The following is a 21,898-nucleotide window of genomic DNA, read 5'->3' on the forward strand; positions in this document are numbered from 1 at the left end:
TATCACATAGTTTTGTATTTGTATTTGTGTCATTTTTTACCAACGTATTTATGTATTTATTTCATCAGATGGTTTTCAATGCAACTAAAGTCACAACCTAAAAAAAAAACAACATCAATCATCAGGTTGGAAGAAACAGCACATTTAGAGAAATGGAAGCACTCTGATGCAGCTCTTACGGAGGTCAAGGAGTTGGGGATCTCGTGTGATTGTGGCTTTAGTGGGTCTGTATGTTTGAATAAAGGCCTTACCTCTAACAGCCAAGCATAGCCGAGTTATTCCTTGTATTTCATTACACAGCCATGCTGTAGTGTTTGTGTGTTTTAGGGGTGTTGGAGAGTAGCAGGTTGCGTAATCAGTCACTAGACCTCAGCTCGTCTGTTGATGATATCTGGTTTAATGTGTAACTCGAAGAGAACCACATGTAAGCTTCACTGGCTGCAGTGGCGTGTCCAGACTTTTTTAATTGGGGTAGCCCAAGTGAGGCACTGTCTTACACAGGGATGGCATGAAATAAGTGTACACACACATACACACACTCAAAGGAATTACATTAATTTGCAATTTCTTATATCTGCTTTAATGACTAACCTTGCAGTATCTTACATTCTGGAGTTTAAAATTTTGATATAGAAGATAAATAGTCCTGCCAATCACACAACAAAACAGAGTGGCACCATCTTAATATAATACAAAGCTTTCATACGTTATTCGTTAAGTCATAAAAAAGAAAGTGTACCTCCTAAACTAGGCTATGTACAAAAGAAAACAATTCAAAAACACATTCAAAAATACTCCTCAAACAGATGGTTTAAATTATGGTCCCACCTCTCCCTGGGCAGATGGCCTATCGTGCTTTAGGATAATGGGGTAGCCAATCAGATTTCAGGGGTGGCCAGTGTCACACCCTGAATGGCTGTACGTTAGAAAAACAAAATCAAGGTTGTTACAGAACCACCAAGTCTTTACTGTATTGTGCAGTTCCTGAGAAGGAGCTTCATTCTTATTGAAATTCTACACTTGCTATCAGCAGGGTGCTGTCAATCCAGGAGAGTCAGGTTCAACCCCTGAACATGCTAAAGTGTCCTTGAGCAAAGCACCGAATCTCAAACAGCTGACCCCGATCCCTAAAATCTGCTCTCCTCAGCCAGTCAGGGCTCAGTGTTATGAGGACTTAGTCATCACATTTGTTCAGTTCAACTAATTTTTTGAACAAAAGGACAATTATTTTAGACTCATAGTGATTAACATTATTCTTACAGACAAAATCATGCTTGGTAGAGAGGAAATAACAAAGTTGTTCTAAACAAAACATTCATCTTTAACAACAAATGCCACATGTGTATTTTGTCTTTACAAAAAATACAAAATGCCACGGCTGTGAAATGATTTGCAGTGTAATTTTTCCTAATACAAGCATCGAATGGTTTTCTTAAAACGTCATTTCATGAGTGTGAGTGGAAGTTTAACACCAGGGAGAAGGAAATCATACTAACTGGCAGTTTGTGTTTGTTAATCTGCAGAACTCAGTATCAAACCATCATGTCACATACAGGAAGCCTGGAAGATATGACACCACCAATGTCTGTTGTTGCTGCGTGAGAATGTTTAAAGGCATTAAATGAGATTGTGAGAGGAAGTGAAAGCGCCAAAGAGTTTGAGGGACTAGTGGCGCCCTCCACTCTCAAAACCAAAATGGCATATCTGGAGGTGTTCAAAATCTCAGGAAACACATGTGTCATTCTCGCCCTCTTTTTCTCTGTCTCCTGTCCATTTACGTTTTGGGCAATAATCTAGCACTGTTTCATACACACAGGTTTCAACACACACACACACACACACACACACACACACACACACACACACACACACACACACACACACACACACACACACAACCAGATCAAAGTTGGTCCTTTTAAATATAATTTTGTAATGTTTTTCATCACTAGGAAAATTCCGTGCCAGAGAAGCTAACAACAGAAACTACATTTACCTACTCAAATTAATTTGGAAGGGCTCTGTTGGTCATATTTCACTGTGTAGATTTAACGTTGGACTGATGTATCGGTCCACAAAAAAAATCCATCGCTGCCATTTCAGAACAGAGATGAAGTGTACCATGATGGCTAAATTGATTTTCAGAGGCCTTTTTAACAACCGAACAAGGACAAGATTTCTGAGGCAAACATGACAGTTTTTGATATTAAAGTGGTTAGTTTAAACAATTCACCTAAAACATATTTAAAGCACATATATTGACATAATGTTACTGCCAGGCAAAAATCTTATCTGCTAAATATCACTTTTTCTTTTATCACATTGACCAGCAAGACGATGGACAACCTTTCATTTGCCAATAGCTGAGGATAAGTGTGATTGTCATTAATTTAAAGTATTGGACTCCTAGATTAGATTGTTGGACTGTAGAACACCTCGCAGCACCATCGATGTGTAAGTGGATGCATTGGTGCCTGCAGGGGAACACCGCGTTCAATTTGTCTGCATTGTTTTGTTACAATAAAATGATTATTAACCAGCCTGCAGAGGCCAAGCTGCTCTTCCCACACAGATAACAACAGAATGAGCCTGAGCTCTTATCTGCAGGGGAATTGTGTGTTAGGTAGATTACAGTGTGACGTTCATTCACCTCAGCGGTTCCAGGGTCATAGAGGTCAAGGGTTAATCCACAGGTCATTGAGGAGGACAGGTAATGACTTCCCTCATCTGGTTTTATTCATGAAGGGAGCCTCAGTACAACACTCTGCTTTCTTCTTATTTAATTTTCTTTTCTATCCCTTCACACGTACCACACCTATCAGCACACGACGACTGCGCCCAGGTAAGAGCAATTCAGGTACTTGGCTGGATTTAAACGCAGGACAGTAAAGGACACACACGCACAAACACACACATGCCTGTCTCAGAGGAGGGGTCATGTGACTGGAATCCCCAGCCCTAACGGCTGGCGCTATGGCAACGCTGTTTCCACACAGGGGGGATAACATTACCACCCACCTGCAGCACGCACACACACACACACACACACACACACACACACAGATGCAGTACAGTATCAGTCAGTCAATGTTGTTTCATATTTCACTGCTGTTAGTTTAAAACCACTCAGCTGATATTTTGGATGTTTTTCCATAACTGAGACTGAAGGTCTTTGTAGTATTTTATGTCTTTAGGGAGTTACATGACCTTTAAACTCTCAGTGCTGCTTTGAAAGTGAATTTCAGTGACAGTTACACCACACAGCAATATTGTTGCTTACTAACTGAATTTCCTGTGCTCTGGCGGACACTTTTATGTGGTATGTTCATGTGAACTGTGTTTCCAAGATGCAGAAAAATGCACAAGGAAGTCACAGGTCTGGATTTTGTGTTTGCACTGCGTGATAGTCTCTGAGATGAAAGCGATGTTAACAGCAGATTGGCTTCAGGGAGCACAGTTCAACTCTCTGTGGCCTTTCTGTATCCACCCGGCCACAACTGAAGGGCACAGCTACAAAACTGATCCTGACTGATTTCATCCAGTTCCATTGTTGCAACAAGTTAATGAGACTAGCTGTGGAGTTCTTAATTTAGCATTAATTAAAGTTAACAGAAGAAACAGTTTCAGCTATTCTGCCAGTGTTGTAAGACAATGTTTAGTTACAATCAGTATTTTTGACCAAATAAATTACTAAAATGTTTACATAACCATAACCACAGCGGCAAAATAGATCAGTAAATTTTAAATTGTATTATATGTATTTGTTATTATATTCCGTTGTCTTTCATCTCAGCAGGAAATGAGTGACTGTTGGTTGTGTATCTCGTAGTGTGAACTGAAAGTTTCTGCTGTCTGAGAAGAATTTGTAGAGTGATTCTGAGTGGCTGGTTTACAGTTGATCGTGCTGTGCCTCATTTGTTATCCGAGCAATGTGGGTCTCTTGCTTTTTAACTTGATTTCTGGTGTGAAATAGCACACGCAGAGACATGTGCTGGCCATAAACGAATGTAGAGCAGATTGTGCAATAGAAAATAGAAACTGTGCAGCATGAACCACAGTACCACAATATTTCAGCTGCAATTTTCAGAGTGAGTTCAGTTTTGACTTATCTGTTTATGTGTCGGCTGCGTGTTGTAACCGTTTCTTTTCATGTTGGTGATCTCAAACTTGAGGCTGTCTTTTACTGCTGACGTCAAGGTCACATTGAGTAAAATCACCCAGCATCTTGAAATATTTGACCAGTTAAATATGTTCTTTAAAACCTGTCCTTAAAGATGACACTTTGCCTTTACTCCTAGCTGTGACTGACCTCTGACCCCTTTGTGTCTCAGGGAGAAGACAGTAAAGTATAATTATTGCTGAGAGAAGCTGGCAATTAGATGGTTGCTAGTTTGAATCCCACTGAGAACTTTAGAGCCAGAGAGGAGACATCTCAGTGGCGACTACTGAACCATGACCATTTCCTTTGCGGCCATACACAGTCTCCCCTCAGTCACTGGGATGGGCTGGGCTGAGATTTTATCAGGCAAGTTAAAATAAAGATGACAATAGCCTGTCTGCTTTTTTCAGGTTCCAACCAAAAAGCTGAAGAAATTTGAGAAGGAATATCAGACACTGAGAGAGAGCCAGCTGCAACAAGAGGACCCCATTGACCGATACCAGGTAAGACATGCACGCACACACACACATTCTCTCTTGCAGTGAGGAGACATCAATACACAAACCCCTTAGTGTTTGCTAAAATTATCCACGTTTCTAAGATTAGAACTCTCCTTTGAATACAATACTGATTTGTCAAACCGTACCTTTGTTAATATTTGTGACACTGTTCTTGTTTGAAATGTGACTTTTCACACAGCACAATCCACCCAAACATCAGTAACATTTATTTTTGGGCGAAGCTACCGGATGTTGTCAGAGGTTTCTGACTGCTGAAAGTGACTTTAAAACAGGAGAGATGAGGCAGATATTTAGAGATTCAGACAAACCCAAACTCTCAACAGGCAGCGTCTCTGCCTTTCTTTTGCTCTGTTGTGTCAGCATTTCTTTCGTTTCCTCTTGGTTTAAATCTGTCATTCTTGTTTTTCCCAATCCAGCTCAGGGCACAGTTTAATTTGTCTTTCTTAATTTGTTTTTGAAATTGGGAGGTTGGAGTTGAAACTGACACAATTAGAGCGGTTCAGATGCATTTTTATTGTCTGCAGATTTTTTGTAAAACTTAAAGGCCTAGTTAAGGTAACTCTAATATATACCCAATGGGTAGAAACCACTGACTGACTTAAAGGAAAGTTTTTATCATGGTATGGAGAGGTTATTGTAATTGTGTCATATGACAGCTGTATCACCTAGTGACGCCTAGCAATACAGTAGTGGTGGTGGAAGAGAGGGAGGTTCACTGCCAGGCGTTCCTTCCTTCATACTGTACTGGATTGGTGTTAATGTTTCAAACTTGGTTTGCTGATTCATTGTTTTAATCCACATCTAAATAAATTGGAGGGTGTCTCTGTCTGTCTGTCCGTCTGTCTGTCTGTTTATGTGTATGTCCTTTGAGCTTTACACTGGGTGTATTGGGGGTGTATTGGCGGGTGTATTGCTGAGGACCCAAGGAAGTGCAGTGGCGAGTGCGAGCTCTTGAGATCTATGGGGCATACAGTATTTATTAGCAGCATACTATCATGATTGTGTGTGAAAGCGGCTCAGTCATTCACAAGCAAGGATGGAGTGAGGTTCACCACTTTGTGAAACACATGATTGTATGAAGGATGTTACTACATGGGCTCAAGAACACCTTGAGTGTTATACTTCCATCATTATTATGTAAAATCTGGGGCTTATTCATAGAAATTGAATGGAGTTTTGACTTAATCTAGGCCTTAAAATGTTCGCATGAGCTTTTGCACCCATATCACATGTGTACAATTATAAGCACTATTATAAGTGTATTTGTACTTTGTGATCTGCTTTTTCGTTCTTATACAATTCTCAAAATCTAGCAGTTGAATAGGATAAAATGAAATGAGACAAGAATAAAAGAAAGAGTTCTATTAAGCTTTCAAGTGAATTTATGAAACACACGAAAAGTTTCATCTCAAGAAAAAACACCACAAATTACAAATGTTGGTTTTTCCTCAAGGCAGGAGTGCTATATTGGAGTACACAGTGTTGCTGACTAAGCTGCTTGTTCTGGAGGGAAGGAAGGACTTTATTGTAGATAAGGCGTTGGATCAGAGCCATCTCCTCTGTAACCAATGGAAACACTTTCTTACTTAGTCCGAGTCAGAGGACAAAAAGGAGACAGAACAGGACTGTTGCTGCTTATAAATGAATACAGGATAAAATTGTTGATGTTTTGGATTTTAGTTACTTTGTGTTTTCTGCGATACAACCATTCAACATTTTTAGCAGGTTTACGCTCCAGGTTCAGGTATGCACTCACTGTCTTTTATTGTTTCGGGTGTGTATTTGTGTTGTTTGTGTGACTTTTTCAGCCAGTCGTACTTTCTCTTGGCTGCTTTCCATGTTTATCATTAATGTGAAATATAAGCGTTGCAGAAAGAAAGAGAGAGAGTGAGTCTGGTGAGTGACACCCAGAGAAGGGAAACTCCTGTCAGGACCATGTGTTTAAGTTTAGTCTGTGCTGCTGGAGGCTCGATATGAAGACGTTGTTGTGACTGTGGACTGCAGCACGGTAAGCTGCTTTTGCTCCAACAAAGACTTTAATATGAGACATTTTCTACAGGTTCTTATGCTTATGGCTTTAACTAATCCTAAAAGTTTATGTGTGAGTTTTTAGATTTTTTATGATTGATATACGTTGGCCATGTTGACTGACGTAGACCTTCCAACATAAGGCATAAAAAGACTATGTATGATTTTAGTATGAAGACACAGATGTTTCATCAGTCTAAAACATGATCTGTGGATGACTGCAGCACTAAGTACACTAAGATGATGTACTGTAGGTTTTCCTCTGTTTGCCCAAATTAAATCCATCACTTCTCTGCTCACAGGAAGTGATTAACTTAATCTGAAGAGCGGCACACAAGCTGTCTCTAAATCACGTGACTGTATGTGTGTCTATATGTTTAGATGTTCAGGTGCACATGTATTTGTACTTTGTGATCTGCTTTTTCCTTCTTATACATTATTATATGAGAGGTACCCCAGGGATTCAACTTTACTGCACAGTTTATTTGTGTGCACACATGTCTGTCTGTCTGTCTGTGCATGTGTGTGTGTCTGTGTGTGTGTGTGTGTGGTTAATTATTTAATTAGGGCTAAAAGAGGTCATTGTTGTTAAAGTGACAGGATATCAGAGTCAGGTGACAGCTTGTTACTGTGACAACTGTTTTGTCCCATTGAGGCCGTCATGTGAGACTGTTTACAGGCAGACCAGTCATCATGAGACTCCACTAAGGGTCTACAATGGGGAATTTTAGATGGTGTGTGTGTGTGTGTGTGTGTGTGTGTGTGTGTGTGTGTGTGTGTGTGTGTGTGTGTGTGTGTGTCTGTCTGTCTGTCTGTCTGTCTGTCTGTCTGTCTGTCTGTCTGTGTGTGTGTGTGTGCGCGCGCGTGTGTCTGTGTGTGTGCGCGCGTGTGTCTGTGTGTCTGTGTGTGTGTGTGTGTGTGTGTGTGTGTGTGTGTGTGTGTGTATAAATAGAACAGGAGCTGCTGCTCCTAATCAGTAAATACTAAACTGTTCATTTTATTTCAGAATTACTCTTCTGTATTAAACATCAAGCAAACATTCAATGCATTGTCATGCACGTAATAATGATTTTGTCTGTCTTCTGTTATCAGTGTTCACTTTATAGAAGCTAAATTGCAATTAGGAAAAACCTCCCAGATTCCTGACATTATCATTTTGTCAAAAGTACAGCTAACATATAATCATATTTTCTGTTGTCTACTTGGTTTGGTTTTACATTACAGGCACTAATACATTGTATAACTCTGTGTGTGTGTTTATGTGTGTGTGTGTGTGTGTGTGTGTGTGTGTGATTGTCCAGAGGGAGAACCGTCGTCTTCAGGAGGCCAGTATGCGGCTGGAACAGGAGAATGACGACTTGGCCCATGAACTGGTCACCAGCAAGATTGCCCTACGGAACGACCTTGACCAGGTAACACAGCACCTCCAGAGGACTTTTTCAAACCTACAGTGTATTCTGTGTACTGTGTGTCAAATTAAAGCTGATGTAATGGAGCTGGGTTTTTTTAATTGTTTAGTCGGGCTGTGTTTAAATGTAGTATGTCCCCATCTGCCAACATTGGTTGTTTTATATATAGAGCATGAGAAGCACTGTATGCTCTGCTCCAAACACATATGCTGAGTTGATTAAAAACCCTTACTTTGACAACAACATACAGACATGCTGCTGTAAGCAGACAAACATTTCCGGATATTAAACACTCTTCTCCAACAGCTAATGTTGTGGTGCTCATAATGTAAGCATTTCATTGAACAGACCACCGAGCAGCTGCAGCCGTACGGGACAGTTCTCAGTGTGAATCTATGCAACTGTATTAATGAGTCAACAGGACAGGTTAGAAAAGTGCAGATGTTCCAGTGCGTCAAGTCACATTAAATCCCAAATCTGGCATTGGTAAACCTCTCGTTGCTTCTTCTAGGTTTCCATTTGAAAGTGTTTGTGCACTCTGGTGGTTGTGTGAAAACGGCACTGTGCTACTGAGACCATTTTGATGTTAAATGAAGGGTCTCTGTGTGTTTGTGTGCACTCAGGCTGAAGATAAGGCCGACGTTTTGAACAAAGAGCTGCTGAGCACAAAGCAACGTCTGGTGGAGACGGAGGAGGAGAAGAGGCGACAGGAGGAGGAGACGGCTCAGGTAACATCCGCCCTCTGCTCACCCTCACCTCGTTAAGCTCAGCCTTAACGAACTACAGGGCTTATTGGTCACATGATGCAATGGTCATTGCAGCCAAAGCTTTGGTTGGTATGGTATTTACTTGTTATTAAAAAAAAAACTGAACAACTGTGTTGTTTATGAGGCAACACAGTGTGTGCATCCTGTGAAGCTGGATTAATGGCTTCACTGTGTTATACTTCTAATGACTCAAATCCTCATGAATCCACTGAGAGGCAGAATTAGGTCATTAATAGTGACTTAAATCACTGACCAAAGGAAATTCAACATCCTCAGCAGGTGGCTTATAATGGTTTTGGCTCACCTTGTCCCATCGGAATAAGTATGTGATTTAAATGTAATTAGAGCCGACATCCAACAGATTTGTCTTGAAAATAGGCAATATACTATCTTTTTGAATGACGCTCAGTAGTTTAGTGTGGTTAGTGTTGATCAACAACTTAATAAGCCCTCAATGACAATTCATGGCCTCTCTTTTCTAATGTAGAGCCTCTTTAAACTCTTTAAACTTATATTTTACTATAGCGTTACTAAACGTTATATTCTAGTGTTTTGTTCTGTCAGCTCATCCTCCTCATTACTGTGCGCTTTTATAGTTTTGTCATCTTCGTTTTTCCCTCTCAGCTGAAGGAAGTGTTCAGGAGGGAGCTGGAAAAAGCGGAGCTGGAGATCAAGAAAACCACAGCGATCATAGCTGAATATAAACAGGTTGGACAGTTTTAATACCCCAAATCCTTCTGCTGTCAAATCTGCTGTTAAAATGGAAAATAATTAACATCCTCACTCATTTGCTCGACCAGTCATGGCTTTAACAGTAAGCGTATTGAACTGTAGACTTTACAAAACCGTTAACTGCAATAATCTTTACATTTTTATTTTTCCTATATTATTCACACGTCTTTTTATTTGGTCTGTACTTGGCAAGTTTTGAGTTTGAGTTAGGACTGAACACTAGAGGTGTGATGTGTGTTATGTAGTTTACAGTTTTTGAGTTTATGAGTTTTCTGTAAATAAAACTCATATTATTGGCAGTAACATATCAGTGAAACCCTGACTGTTCACATCCGACTAGCTAATAACAGAATGCAAAACATGTATTACTGTTTTACACATCCGTCACTGCTATAAAAAGTAAAGGTTACGCGCGGAACAGGGTAATAAAGATGGAACTACAGACCAAAGAGAAATACACAAACGATAAACACAGATAAAGATTATACTGACATCATTTGAGTTTTTTGTGGAGAAACATTAGCTTGGGATTCTTCAGCGTCTCTCCTGTCTTGTAGTTGAAATGTTTCCTCTCCGTGTTGCAGATCTGCTCCCAGCTGAGCACCAGGCTGGAAAAACAGCAGGCGGCAACAAAAGAGGAGCTGGACATCGTCAGGGTGAGATGAATGCACAGCTACTGTAAAAAGTTGCAGTAGCAAGTTAAGAGACTTTCAAGCTCCTAACACAATGTGTTGCATCACTGAACAAATGGATTTACAGGATTGGTCTATCTTTCAGTTAAGACAAGCCTGGGTTGGTATACTATCACACCCACAGAGACATGGATAGAGACATGGATTGCACAGGTTATCCCACGCTGCTCGTTTGTCAAACATGACATGTTGCTCTTTGTTGGTGTGGCTGTGTATCACCTCAGGCATGGATAAAGATCAGGACATTCTGCCTAATGTAATGTATTAGCAGTTGAAATAGGAAGTTGTAGTGGGACATAACACATTCAGTATTTAGGAGAGAGATACTGTATATGTCAGTGTAGCCATAATAAACCACAATTAACTAATGAGGACGAGCAAGAGATGGAAGCTGAGAGAGAAGAGAAACCTGATTCAGAGATTATTGTAAATGTCTAACATGACCAGTTAAATGTGCTATGATTTACTGCTGTAGCAGCTTAGCTACACCTGAACTGTGTATTACTTTTATTGCACTAAACAAACATTGTTAGGTTGTAGATGGCAGGGTGGAGCTGTGCGTTAAGTGATGATGAAATGGATGAATTGTGAAAATTAAACTTCCCCTTGAGCAATGAGTACATGGCAGGAATAATCTATAAAAACCCGTTTTTAATGTGTCTGCTTGTGAGGTCCTGGCCACCCGGCACGAGTCAAACCCCAAGTAAAGTGTGTTCTTACCTGTATTCACATGTCTATACAGTCTGTTCACCCACCAACCTCTGCAAACATATGTGTGTGTGTGTTTGCGTGTGTGTTTGTGTGCCCGTGCAGAGTAAAGTAATGGGCTGTGAGCACTGCCGGGACCTGTTCAGCACCCTGGGGTCCCTCCAGACGTCGTCCCCCGGCAGGGATAAGACATCCACCGAGCCGCTGGACGAGGAGAAGGACGGACTGAAGGAGCAGCTTAGGCAGCTGGAGCTGGAGCTGGCACAGACCAAACTGCAGCTGGTGGAGGCCAAGTGTCGCATCCAGGTCAGCAGCACCATGGAGAGACAGTGATAACAAAAACTACAGTCAGAATCAGAATCGGCTTTATTGGCCAACAGCATAATAACAACTAATACATAAAAGTCTGTTGGAGGACTCTTAAGGGAATAGGTCGATTGGTAATAAGCAATATGAGGTGTAGTCAGGTGCATTGTTGCCGCATTGCTATCCTAAGGCAGCAGAGAGCGATTGCGCCATCGGCCAACAGTATTTTCCTGCTATTTAGAGGGTGGATTCCTGCTGCTTTTGTAGATGGTCTGCTCGCACATGAGGACATAAATTTCCTCTGCAGAAAACCATTCTCCTCTCCCACTTGCCAATCCCACCATTTAAATAAAGTGCGCCTATAAAAGCAGACACACCTGGCTTTTAAAGGGGATCATAGATACACTCTGACACTTCCAACACTAAGAGTCTACAGCCATGCTAGCTGCTCTGTGAGGCTTTATTTAGGTACAGCTGCACTTTCAGCTAAATGCTAACATCAGCATGCTAACATGCTCACGGTGCTGACGTTGGCATGCTGATGTTTAGTAGGTACATTAAATATCAGTATCTCATCTAATCTTATTGTGTTAGCATGCTAGCATTTGCTAATTTGCTACCATAATAAAGATGTGATAAAGTCCATACAAACGGACCTGAACCCACTCCATAAGGAAAGTAGATGCAGCCGTGGATGTGACACAAATAAGGAGATACAAGTCCATTAAGTGTATTAGACTACACAGGTGTACTGAAAAGGCTGTTGCTAATTTGAATTATCATTTGACGTGTTGTGTGCAACTGAATTGTCTGGATATTAGAGCTAAAATACAGAGCCACATCGTGAGGGGCAGTGTGTTGGATAAACGTGACAAGCTGTGTGCTTTCCTCCTCCGTGCTCCTCTCGCTGACTCTGCAGGAGCTCGAGCACCAGAGGGGAGTCCTGATGAACGAGATCCAGGCGGCCAAGAATTCTTGGCTCAGCAAGACTCTGGGCTCCCTGAAGAGCTCTGCATCCTCTTCCTCCAGCTCCACGTCCCAGACCCCATCCTCTCCAAAGGAGGGCCCTGCCTAGGCGACCCTCCCTCCGTTTCTCCGTCGCCCGCTGGATGCACACGAGAGCTGAGGAACACAAGTTGAAGAAACAAGCAGCAGAGGAATGCAGTATTCCTTCTTTCAGCCAGTGGCAAAGCAGAGCTCAGCGGCTTCTTGGACTGCAAGCTGCTGAAAAGATGAGGGATGAAACAGGCAGGGGACTGGACCAGCCACCTGTCTTTTACTTAATGTTTACATTTCTTAGACTAAAAAGTGTCCGTCGACCTTCACAGGTGACGAGACAGCGAATCATCACTGATCTTGAAGTTGATTTACAGTTCAGTGTTCAATGCAGACACTGTTTTGTTGAGTTAGATCTCTGAACTCTCGTTGCAAGGAAGCTGAATTAACATACACATTAACATTTAAGTGAATAATCTAGCGCCACCCTGTGGCCAGACATTGCTACTGCATAGTCATTTTAGCTGAGAATGAAACCTGCATTCAGTCTCACAAATCTGAACAATATTGATAGTGATACAGCTACAGCTGCAGAGATATTATATGTTTACTGCACAGAAATATAGCAATCTACATTAACCACCTTCAGCGCAGCAAAGCCGCAGCACTCTGAAAAAGGAATACTGCATTCAGAGTCTTAAAAAAGAACAACACAGAAAGTTGTATTTCTTTATAGTAATATAACGTAAACAATGTTGTCATATAAATATGTATAACTAATTATTGATTTTTGTAATAATCTTGTACAGTTCTGTAAGAGAAGAAAAAAAACACAAGGAAAAATTCTTTGTTAATTTTTTTTTCTTTTTTTTCTTTTTTACTGTTTGGAATTTGAATGTCATCTCTCTAGATGTTGACATAAGCATAGTGTGTGATCGAGTCGGTCGAGTCCAAACGCTGAGAGCCAAAGTGACAACCTGCAGAGATGTGGTTAACGTCCCCACTGTTTCTTCAGTCATGTGTTGAACTCACTCGAGGTGTGTCACATCGCTGTCACAATGTCACTGATTTGTTTTTTTAATCCTCATTCCAGCTCGTGCCTGTATTTAGTTGCTGTTTTTATTTTATGTGTGTGCGCCTGTGTGTCACTGCACGCAGATTTCTAACAGGCAGTCATTATTTCGTGCACAGTTTGGTTAGCTGTGGTCACAAGTCATAGGCTTCGCCTTCTGTGTCAGTTCCGTCCTTTTTATACTTCTAGTGATTCAGTTTGCGTAACACAATGGCACACATCTTCAGTGATAATGTGAAGTATCCAAAATGGTTTTAAAAGGCGTACAAGCTACAGATTGACCTCTGTTTAATTTAATTTTTTTTAGTTTTTTATAATCTATCCTTGTTAATCTTGTTTTAAATTGCACCAGCTGTCTGTGGTGTCTGCAAACAGCTGGTATGGTTGGAGATATCATGGATTGTGTTGCTCTCTCAGAACAAAGGCCCTGATATCTTCTGTCTATTTTTTTACAGACTGGAGAGAGCCAGAAAATCCACCTCAGTAATCACAGAGAAACTGAGTCTGTCTGTGTAATGTAAGGCTATGCAGTCAACACCCACAGGACATTTTGAAAGTCTTCACCCGTTCATACCTGTTACTCTCCTCAAAGTACACTGTAGGCATGAGTGAGTCAGCACATCAAATTAGGCAATATTATAATACAGTGTAGGCTCTAAAGTGTCTGTTACATCCCTAGATAAACACCTGACATAATATTAATCAGCAAGATTAAGTTGCAGTGTTCGTCCATCATTGCCAAACAAACAAAGCCATTTGCACGGCTGTGCCAACACCTTCTTTACCCTTTGTCGTGTTAAAACAACAATTTCCAATCCATTCTTTACACAAGGAGCAGAGCATGTGGATTCCTAAGTCTTCCCTCTGTAAGAAGTCAATAAAATCCACATATGCTCGACAAATAGACCTCTCACTTGTGGGATTTCTAATGCTTCAGCAAGGGAAGGTGTCAGATGAAAAGCAGACGGCGCCTCATGTAAATTAGCTAAAAAGCCCAACCTGAATACTTTGGGTTTGTTGATGATTTCTGTGTACTAAGGTGATAGATACAACAATTAGCCAAACATTTTTTCACATGAATGCATGTTGATGCTGTGTTAGCAGGCAGAGAGCTGCGGTGCAGGTGCCATATGTCCTGCTCCATGCTCCACTCGGGTTGTCACTGAAATCAGCCTTTGGACTCTGACTCCATGTGTACTTGTTTGTGTGTGAGTGAGTGTGTGTGTGTGTTTGGATGGGTGTGTTCTGCACTGTAACTCAAGTGTTTGAAGTTGAAATGGTTTCTTCTTCACGTGGCTGCCTTTTCTGTTGATGACTGAAGCCTTTGGCTAATGAGAAGAAAGCCATCTGACTGTCTGAAACGTCGGAGAGCGTCAGCTGTGCCATAAGAGCCTCCCCCTCTGCTCCTTCCCCATCGGTCTTCCTGAACGCTCCCAACGACCTGAACCAACCTCAACAACAACCATGTCACCTGATCCCATAGACAGATCTGCTGAGTGTCATTTTCAGCAGCCTCTGTAACACATTTCCGCCAGGAGCCTCCCAGTGTGGCCACCGAGCAGCTCCACTGGAGGAAATGCACCAGTGTCATGGACGGGAAGGAAAAAGGGAGCTGATGGCTGAATATCATTGAATTCCAGGTGTGTTTTGCATTTCCAGAACATTCCTAATTCACTAGCGTTCATTAGTCTTGTTGGTTAGCTGTGACAGACTCGTACAACCAGTTTAATGTAAACTGTGGCCAAGGTGGAGAAAGCTCCTCGTCTTTTATGTGCACTAAAGCAACATGGATATTTTAAACACTATTTCGAGATGTGTTTTTTTTCTTTGTTCAAAAGTTATCCTGATCACAGAGCGTAGTTATTTTTTAACTGATGATTATTGTCGCAGAGAGGACAGCTGCCAATTTATAATCCACTCTAATTATTTGTTCCAATGATGCGAACGCAGGCGGTGAGTGGGATTAGAGGTGTGATGTGTGTCGTGCAGTTTACACTTTGCTGTAATCCCACAGTCCTGTTACACAGTAAGAGACTTCTCCTGAGCTGGTCTGACGCCAACACCGCTTGCTGTACAGTAACTGTCTGACCTGCATTAATAAATTTCAGTTCTTCTGTTCATTCATGAACTTTGAGCTTTTATTGAACAGCTGAACACTACGTGGTGTCACACATTTTAGGAATAAGAAAGGATCGACATGGGAACCCACACATTCAATTCTCTTAAACATTTAAAAAGTTGTCAAATTCTGCATGAATCTATTGTCACTGCCACAACTATAAGCACAGGCTGAATATGCATAATGTGCAACATGATAAATGTGACTTTGTGAAGGTTTGTTGGTGTCTGTGGAGCACATACAGAGGATACCAGGAATCATGGAGGAATGTAAAAGGCAATGTTTGATTAGAGAAATTGTTAGAGAAAACTAACGTAACTGAAAATGTGGCGGTGCAATCTGTACCCGGTTTTATTAGTGTTTAAACTGATCCGATTCCAGCCTCAAGGCTTCAGCTCCTGTGTGAACTCTTCTTCTCTGGTGTGTCTTGTGTACCAGTAAAGAACACATGAAGAAAAGGCAGTGATGGAATGTAACAAAGTATGTTTTACTCAAGTACTTAAGAAAAAAAGTAGTACATGTACTTTTACTTGAGTTTTTTTCATGCCACTGCCCACATTTCAGAGGGAAACATTGTACTTTTCCCTTCACTACATTTATCTGACAGCTTTCGTTCCTCGTTACATTGCAGTAAGATTTGTTCACACAAAACATACATATAACTTTGTAATGAATTAGGTTACTCAACAGTATATAATATATATAAGTACAGCTGAAATGAGTATTTGATTGATCATTGATGATTTGAGTTGAATGACAGAAAATTTGTTGCCAAAATTAGTTGTTTAAATTAGATTTAATCATTTTTCATTGCAAGTGTAATAAGAATTAAATGATATAACAGGATAACAGTCACAGCAGGCATTTTTCTGCATTGAGTACTTTTAATACTTTAAGTACAATTTTCCAATTATACTCAAATTCTTTTGCTTTCAATGCAGTATTTTGCAGTATTTTCAGTGTGAGTATTAGCACTTCAGGATCTGAACACTTCTTCCACCACTGAGAAACAGCTGAATACGAGCATAATTAGAAACTTTGCTTTTCTAACCTAACATTTTTTTTTAATCACATTGCTTACTCATTTCTATCATACAACACAGTGGTATGTGACTGTTGACACGCTGACCAGTGCATAGCATTCTTTGTCACGCTTTCAGAGTTCACCTTATACAGTGACAGAACAAAGCAAGACAAGTTGCTCGACTCATGCAATGCAAATGACAAAATCGACCAGTTCCTTGAAGACTTCCTCATTCAAGCATCTGTTCAGTGTTAACAACAATCGGTTCTGGTTATCGAAATTTTCTGTCAGTTGGCCATTAGTGACCCTCAACTAACAATTGGTCAGTGATCTCATCGAAGTAGTCATCAGCCAAGCGGAGCATCTGGATGACGGCGCTGAGCAGCAGGACGTCGCAGTTCAGGTCCAAATCTAACTCCTGGCTGTAGTTCTTCACCGGAACGACACAGGACATCGGCACACCGATCCGACCACTGACCTCCTGCATCTGGATCACAAAAGACTCAGATAAGGGTAGTTCATACTTTTTTTGATACTACAAACAGAATTGAAAGGGGTTTAAGTGTGTAGGAGAACATACGGTGGCCACTAGAAACATGAAAGGCCCTCTGTAGGGCCAGTGTTTGCTTTGTGTTTCCTCTCTGTAGACATAAAGAGCTCATTCTACGGTAATGAACACACAATCATTTTATTAGGGGATTCTATACTAATGAAAACATGACTATGAATATTAAACTCCACTTCTGCCAACAGATCCCCCTCAATCCTACAAACTGGACCATTTAATTCAATCGCGTGAAATTTTCTCCTTGTTTTCAAAAATTGTGACGCTGTTTGAAACATAAATAAGACTGTAATCATTAACAAACAAACGGTGTTTACCAAAAGCAGTTTGACAAAGTGTTTCTGAGTCCAAAGAGTACAATGGATGCTCCTTTCATACCCAATCATGATACTATCACCTGTTATCAACCTGTGGAATGATCCAAACAGGTGTTTTTGGAGCATTCCACAACTTTCCCAGTCTGTTGTTGCTCCTGTCCCAACTTGTTTGAAATGTGTTCCTGACATCAAACTCAGAATAAGCAGATGTAAGAGTGTATGTAAGATGACAAATACTTAATAAAATTGAATTCAGATAGAGTTCATGTTAAGGTGTGGCTTATTCTTCCATCAAGGCAAAAACCAGAACCAGAAAAAGAGTGCAGAATTCAGTTCAGTTATAAAGCACCAAATCACAAAACTCATGTCATCAAACTTTGCATACAGGTCTAGACTCTTTAAAGAAAAAAAAAACTTGAACAGAGCTACACTCTGAGTTAGCCGTTTCAAACAGCAAACAAGCCTGTTTAAATGTTCTCTTTCAGAATAAAATCCTCCACGAGAGTTTCAGGGTGGTCTCACCAGTTCCTTGATGTAGCAGCTCCTATAAACGTTCCTGACGTCCTGGGAAACAAAAGGACAGGCTTCATCCACTTTAGTCATCAGGACCAGCTGAGGAATCCCTGAAAACCAGCAAAACAAAACAATTTCCTAATGCTGATCTATTGGGAAAACTGGTCTCTGCCTCTCAAATGCATATCTTCTGTATTGTTCGACAGCATAGCTAAAGCTACTAGTCTGCCCATCAGCATTAGTATGAACTGCAAACACTGTGTTAGCAGGCCTTTATGTTTTAATGGTCAACATAAGTTTAAACTGTTTATAGTACTGCACATGCACCGTATACATAAATTCTTGTTGGGAGAGACATGTATACTGTTACAGGGAACAAAGTATCATCTTTTGTGTAGTTCTCACCATCTTTTATCTGAAAATGCTTTACTCAGTGAGGTGTAGAGATGGTGTAATTTTAACTGACCTATTAGGTTGACCTTTCTGCGGATAGCTTCCAACTTTCCTTCCAGCTTTGTGGGCATGATGGAGACCTTGCAGGCATCAACAACATAGGCCACACAGTGGATCTGGTCCTTGAGGCCAGGAGACTTGTGATAGCCTTGGGCCTCCGAATGCAGAGGAGCAGAGGGGTTGAACTGAGTCACACAGTTGAAAGAAAAAGGAACATTTGTGTCAAAGAAGCAAACAAAACTACAAGCAAACCAGCGCACCAGCATCCTGTGTTTACTGCCCTGCTGAATGTAACAAAAAACTCTACCTGATAACGGTCCGGCAGGTGACCTTTGAGGATGCTGACGAGATCATCCACGTCAAGCCCCGCCCCCGTGCTTTCCTCCAGTCCCATGGTATCACACAAGATGATCGGCAGAGGTTTTCCTCCTCGTCCAACTTTAACGGAGTAGGTGCGAAACTGTAAGGTAACAAGAGTTGATCACACAAAACGCCCATGCGTATAAGCTGCCCAACATGCTGAAAAGGCAGCAGCATTTCTGCTTTCACTCTTTAAACCACACAATAGAGCAAGGTGTTGAGGAAGTGTATAGTTGTAATGAGTTTGATGCATTGATTCTGATTGTTGTAGCACGAGGTAAAACTGACCCGCGTGGTGAGGCTGGTGGTCGAGCAGCCAGCGATGGCCTGGTTGGTGACGTGGCCTCTGAATACAGAGCTGATGGAATTGAAGAAGCTGGACTTTCCAGCTCCAACTTGTCCAATGAGCAGGACCCGAACCTGGGACACTGAGCTGACTGTGGGTTTGTAGCTCTTAATGCTCTCCATCAGCTCCATCCTCTGCCTGTAGAAACAAGCAGTTTCAAGGCTTCCATATTGCCACATATGACAATACATAATCAGAAGTTCCTCAAGTCTGTTTGTATAGTATGACATGGTGCAGCATACTGGAACATATTAAAGAATAGTGCAGTAGTGGCACATGGTCCAGCTTACTCATTTTCCCAGACCACCGGCCTCCACGGCTTCTCGTACTCTGGGATCACTGTTGAAGAGCAAAGACAGCTTTCAAAAAATGTTATTCTGCTCATAATGTTATTTTATTATAATAAATTATCTTCCAGCCTTTCAATTTTAAGTGTGTAACATGGTGAATATGAACAAAATCAGTCATTAATAAACTAAATAAAATGATTAAGCAAGTAAATGTACAAATAGGCGTCCCTCAGACAGGACCGTTAAAAAAGTACATTAAGAAGCACCAGGTCACATGTCGGCCAACATGGCCGCAGACAAACCATTATTTTGACCTTTGTTAGTTTGAAGAAGGTATTCATTCGATGGCTGGAGTTCACTAAAATCACTCCCTTACTGTTCCCTTCACCTCACTATGACTTTGACACTTATGGATCATCGACGTGCACTGCTGTTTAGCACTTGTCTGTTAGTATTAAGAAGAAAATTAGAGCTGTCAGGATCTCACTGAGTATTAGTAGTAGTAGAAGTATTGTGAGCAGAGCAGCGAAGGCAGGTATTGGCTCCTCAGACCAGGTGTCTTCTATCCACATAAATCTGCATGTTTGTGTCCAGGTCTACTTTCACAGAGAAGTCAGGGTCCTGGTAACTAAATTAAGGGTGTTTGTTCGTTGTGTTTATCCTGGCAGAACAACAACATAAGAACATCATAGCCTGAGAAGAGACTCCATTGTTTAAAGTGCAACAATCTGTGATTTATGAAAGCGGGAAAAGCTTAATGCTCTTGTTCATAGGTTCAGCGTCAGGTCTGACTGTATCCATGAATGAATTTCTCCATTGTGAGATCAATAAAGTCTAATCTAATCTAATCAACTACAGGACAGTGACAGGAAAAACAGCCATGAGGCTCGCCTTGTGCTTGATGAAAGATACAATCTGTTTGAAACATGCTAAGCATCAATGTTTGGTCATTTCTAGTGAACTCACCCTCCACTTGATAGACTTCACACTCAGTCAGTGTGAGGTCGTTGCCATGCATCTCTGCAGCACTGAAGTTGTAGTAGTTTCCTGGACTGCTGTAGACTGCTGCTTGGTTTCCATTGACAAGAACCAACGCCTCCCCAAAATATGGACCAGTGTTACTCATCATTTTCACTGCATAACCTGGACTAGTGGCGGGGTATTTGAGGAGGCTTTCTCCACTGAGAGTGAAAAGAAAGGCCTGGTCATCGTGCACGTACTGTCCAGACCGAGTGAAAGGTTGTTTGGTGAAACCTCCAAACACATAACCAGCGGCGTTGTAGCCCACAGACACTGTGGGGCAGCAGTTGTCACATCGTTGGTGGAAGGCTGCTCCGGTGAAGCCATGGATGCTGGCCTTGTACAGCAGCTGTAGTTTGACATTTCCCAGCTGGGCACAGACTGTTTTCTGCTGGCTCCTGGTTAGCCTGGGGTTCATTCTGGATGGTTGTTCTGCTGAGGTTCCTCACCGTCTGAAGCCTTTAAAGTTCTCTGTCTGAACACAGACAGACAGCTGCATTAGAGATAAATGCAGTTTGGGTTTTAATGACTGAGATTAATTGACCCATGGGGTAAACTGGACTCACTGAGTATGATTAAGGGTCCAAGTTGAGACTCTAAAACAGCTTTCTCAAGTTGAACATACTTGGCATTTGAACGTGGCTTTGGAGCACATGATAAATGAGATATATGTAAAGTATATATACTCTGTATATTGTTTGACGGGCAGCAGCACACTGTATTTAGTCTATCGATGGAAACAACAAAACACTTTTCTGATTCTACACACTACACTGTGTGTGTGGTGACATTTACTGGAAATTAAACTGCAGCTTACAAGTAGTCTAGCACAGATCCAGGTGAACCCTGCTGTACCAGATCAGACATGATCAGCTCGACCATGCATTCTCCATAACCCACAGAGAAGCAAAAGACAACTTAACAGCTGGGCTTGACTGGGTGAACTAACTGCTGCTGCTAACTGCAGCATCGGCACATCAGTCTGTCCCACATCTCAGGTCTAGTAAGGAGCGACTTCATAGAAATGTTTAAATGTAGAAAAGTATTAAAAACTCACATATTTAAGTTTTCACTGACCGTTGAGCTGGTTCAGGAAAGAGCAACAGAGTCACTTTCCATTCAGGTGGAGCTGAGCATTGGGTGTAAGCAGTTGACGCAGCACACACGTTAATTGAGTCACTTCGCCGAAATAAGTCCGGAAGTAGCGGGACGTTGCCTTCAAAGTAAACATTTTCTAAAGAAGTGTTCGTTTTTAGTGTGTGGTGGATGTTTACCGGCATGACTGAAATCTTACAAACCATTTAAGACTTTTAATCTGATTATTGCTTTCGTGGTTAAAATCCAAACAAACCTTTTTGTAAGTAAATTCCTACTGTTAATGAGACTGATTTGTTCAAGCAAAGGATCAAACTTCATGCACTCAGTCATAGAGTAACTCTCTAAACTAACTGCAAACTATTGCGTTTACTTTATCATCCCCTTCTCAACCCATTTTAATGCT

General features: G+C 41.2%; 2 protein-coding genes across 8 annotated transcripts in view; one reads left to right on the forward strand and one right to left on the reverse strand.

Annotated features, from left to right (window-relative positions):
* rabgap1l (RAB GTPase activating protein 1-like) overlaps positions 1-15,514 on the forward strand; it is a 119,907-nt gene extending 104,393 nt beyond the window's left edge. For 2 of the 3 annotated variants that reach the window (XM_041935475.1, XM_041935476.1), the window contains 7 exons: positions 4,570-4,662; positions 8,010-8,120; positions 8,741-8,845; positions 9,509-9,592; positions 10,201-10,272; positions 11,122-11,322; positions 12,242-15,514. In XM_041935475.1, the coding sequence (XP_041791409.1) occupies positions 4,570-4,662; positions 8,010-8,120; positions 8,741-8,845; positions 9,509-9,592; positions 10,201-10,272; positions 11,122-11,322; positions 12,242-12,397 (822 nt within the window). In that variant the 3' untranslated portion in view covers positions 12,398-15,514. The remainder of the gene's footprint in view (positions 1-4,569; positions 4,663-8,009; positions 8,121-8,740; positions 8,846-9,508; positions 9,593-10,200; positions 10,273-11,121; positions 11,323-12,241) is intronic. The other variant, XR_006006798.1, reaches the window with a different exon arrangement.
* An 8-nt stretch (positions 15,515-15,522) lies between these two features.
* Positions 15,523-21,570, reverse strand: LOC121605534 (interferon-induced protein 44-like). Of its 5 annotated transcripts, none has more exons than XM_041935478.1 (8): positions 21,475-21,570; positions 20,344-20,872; positions 19,378-19,426; positions 19,030-19,225; positions 18,689-18,841; positions 18,395-18,566; positions 17,938-18,038; positions 15,524-17,020 (listed from the first exon to the last, which is right to left on the reverse strand). In XM_041935478.1, exons 2-8 carry the CDS (start codon positions 20,813-20,815, stop codon positions 16,832-16,834), a joined length of 1,332 nt encoding a protein of 443 aa, XP_041791412.1. In that variant the 5' UTR covers positions 20,816-20,872; positions 21,475-21,570; the 3' UTR covers positions 15,524-16,831. The 5 variants fall into 5 exon arrangements, with proteins under 5 accessions (XP_041791415.1, XP_041791412.1, XP_041791411.1 ...); XM_041935477.1 differs by having other exon boundaries at positions 21,455-21,557; XM_041935479.1 differs by having other exon boundaries at positions 20,344-20,890; positions 21,455-21,554.
* Between the last annotated feature and the right edge of the window lie 328 nt (positions 21,571-21,898).

This window comes from Chelmon rostratus, chromosome 4 (genome assembly GCF_017976325.1).
Source record: "Chelmon rostratus isolate fCheRos1 chromosome 4, fCheRos1.pri, whole genome shotgun sequence".
In the NCBI taxonomy this organism is placed as follows: Eukaryota; Metazoa; Chordata; class Actinopteri; order Chaetodontiformes; family Chaetodontidae; genus Chelmon; species Chelmon rostratus.

Coding starts and splice junctions, on each gene's coding strand:
- LOC121605534 (XM_041935478.1), bottom strand. CDS start 20,815: ATGAACCCCAGGCTAACCAGGAGCCAGCAGAAAACAGTCTGTGCCCAG. Junction 19,427..20,343: donor TGAAGTCTATCAAGTGGAGG/GTGAGTTCACTA, acceptor GCTCTTCAACAG/TGATCCCAGAGTACGAGAAG. Junction 18,039..18,394: donor CAGAAAGGTCAACCTAATAG/GTCAGTTAAAAT, acceptor GCTGGTTTTCAG/GGATTCCTCAGCTGGTCCTG.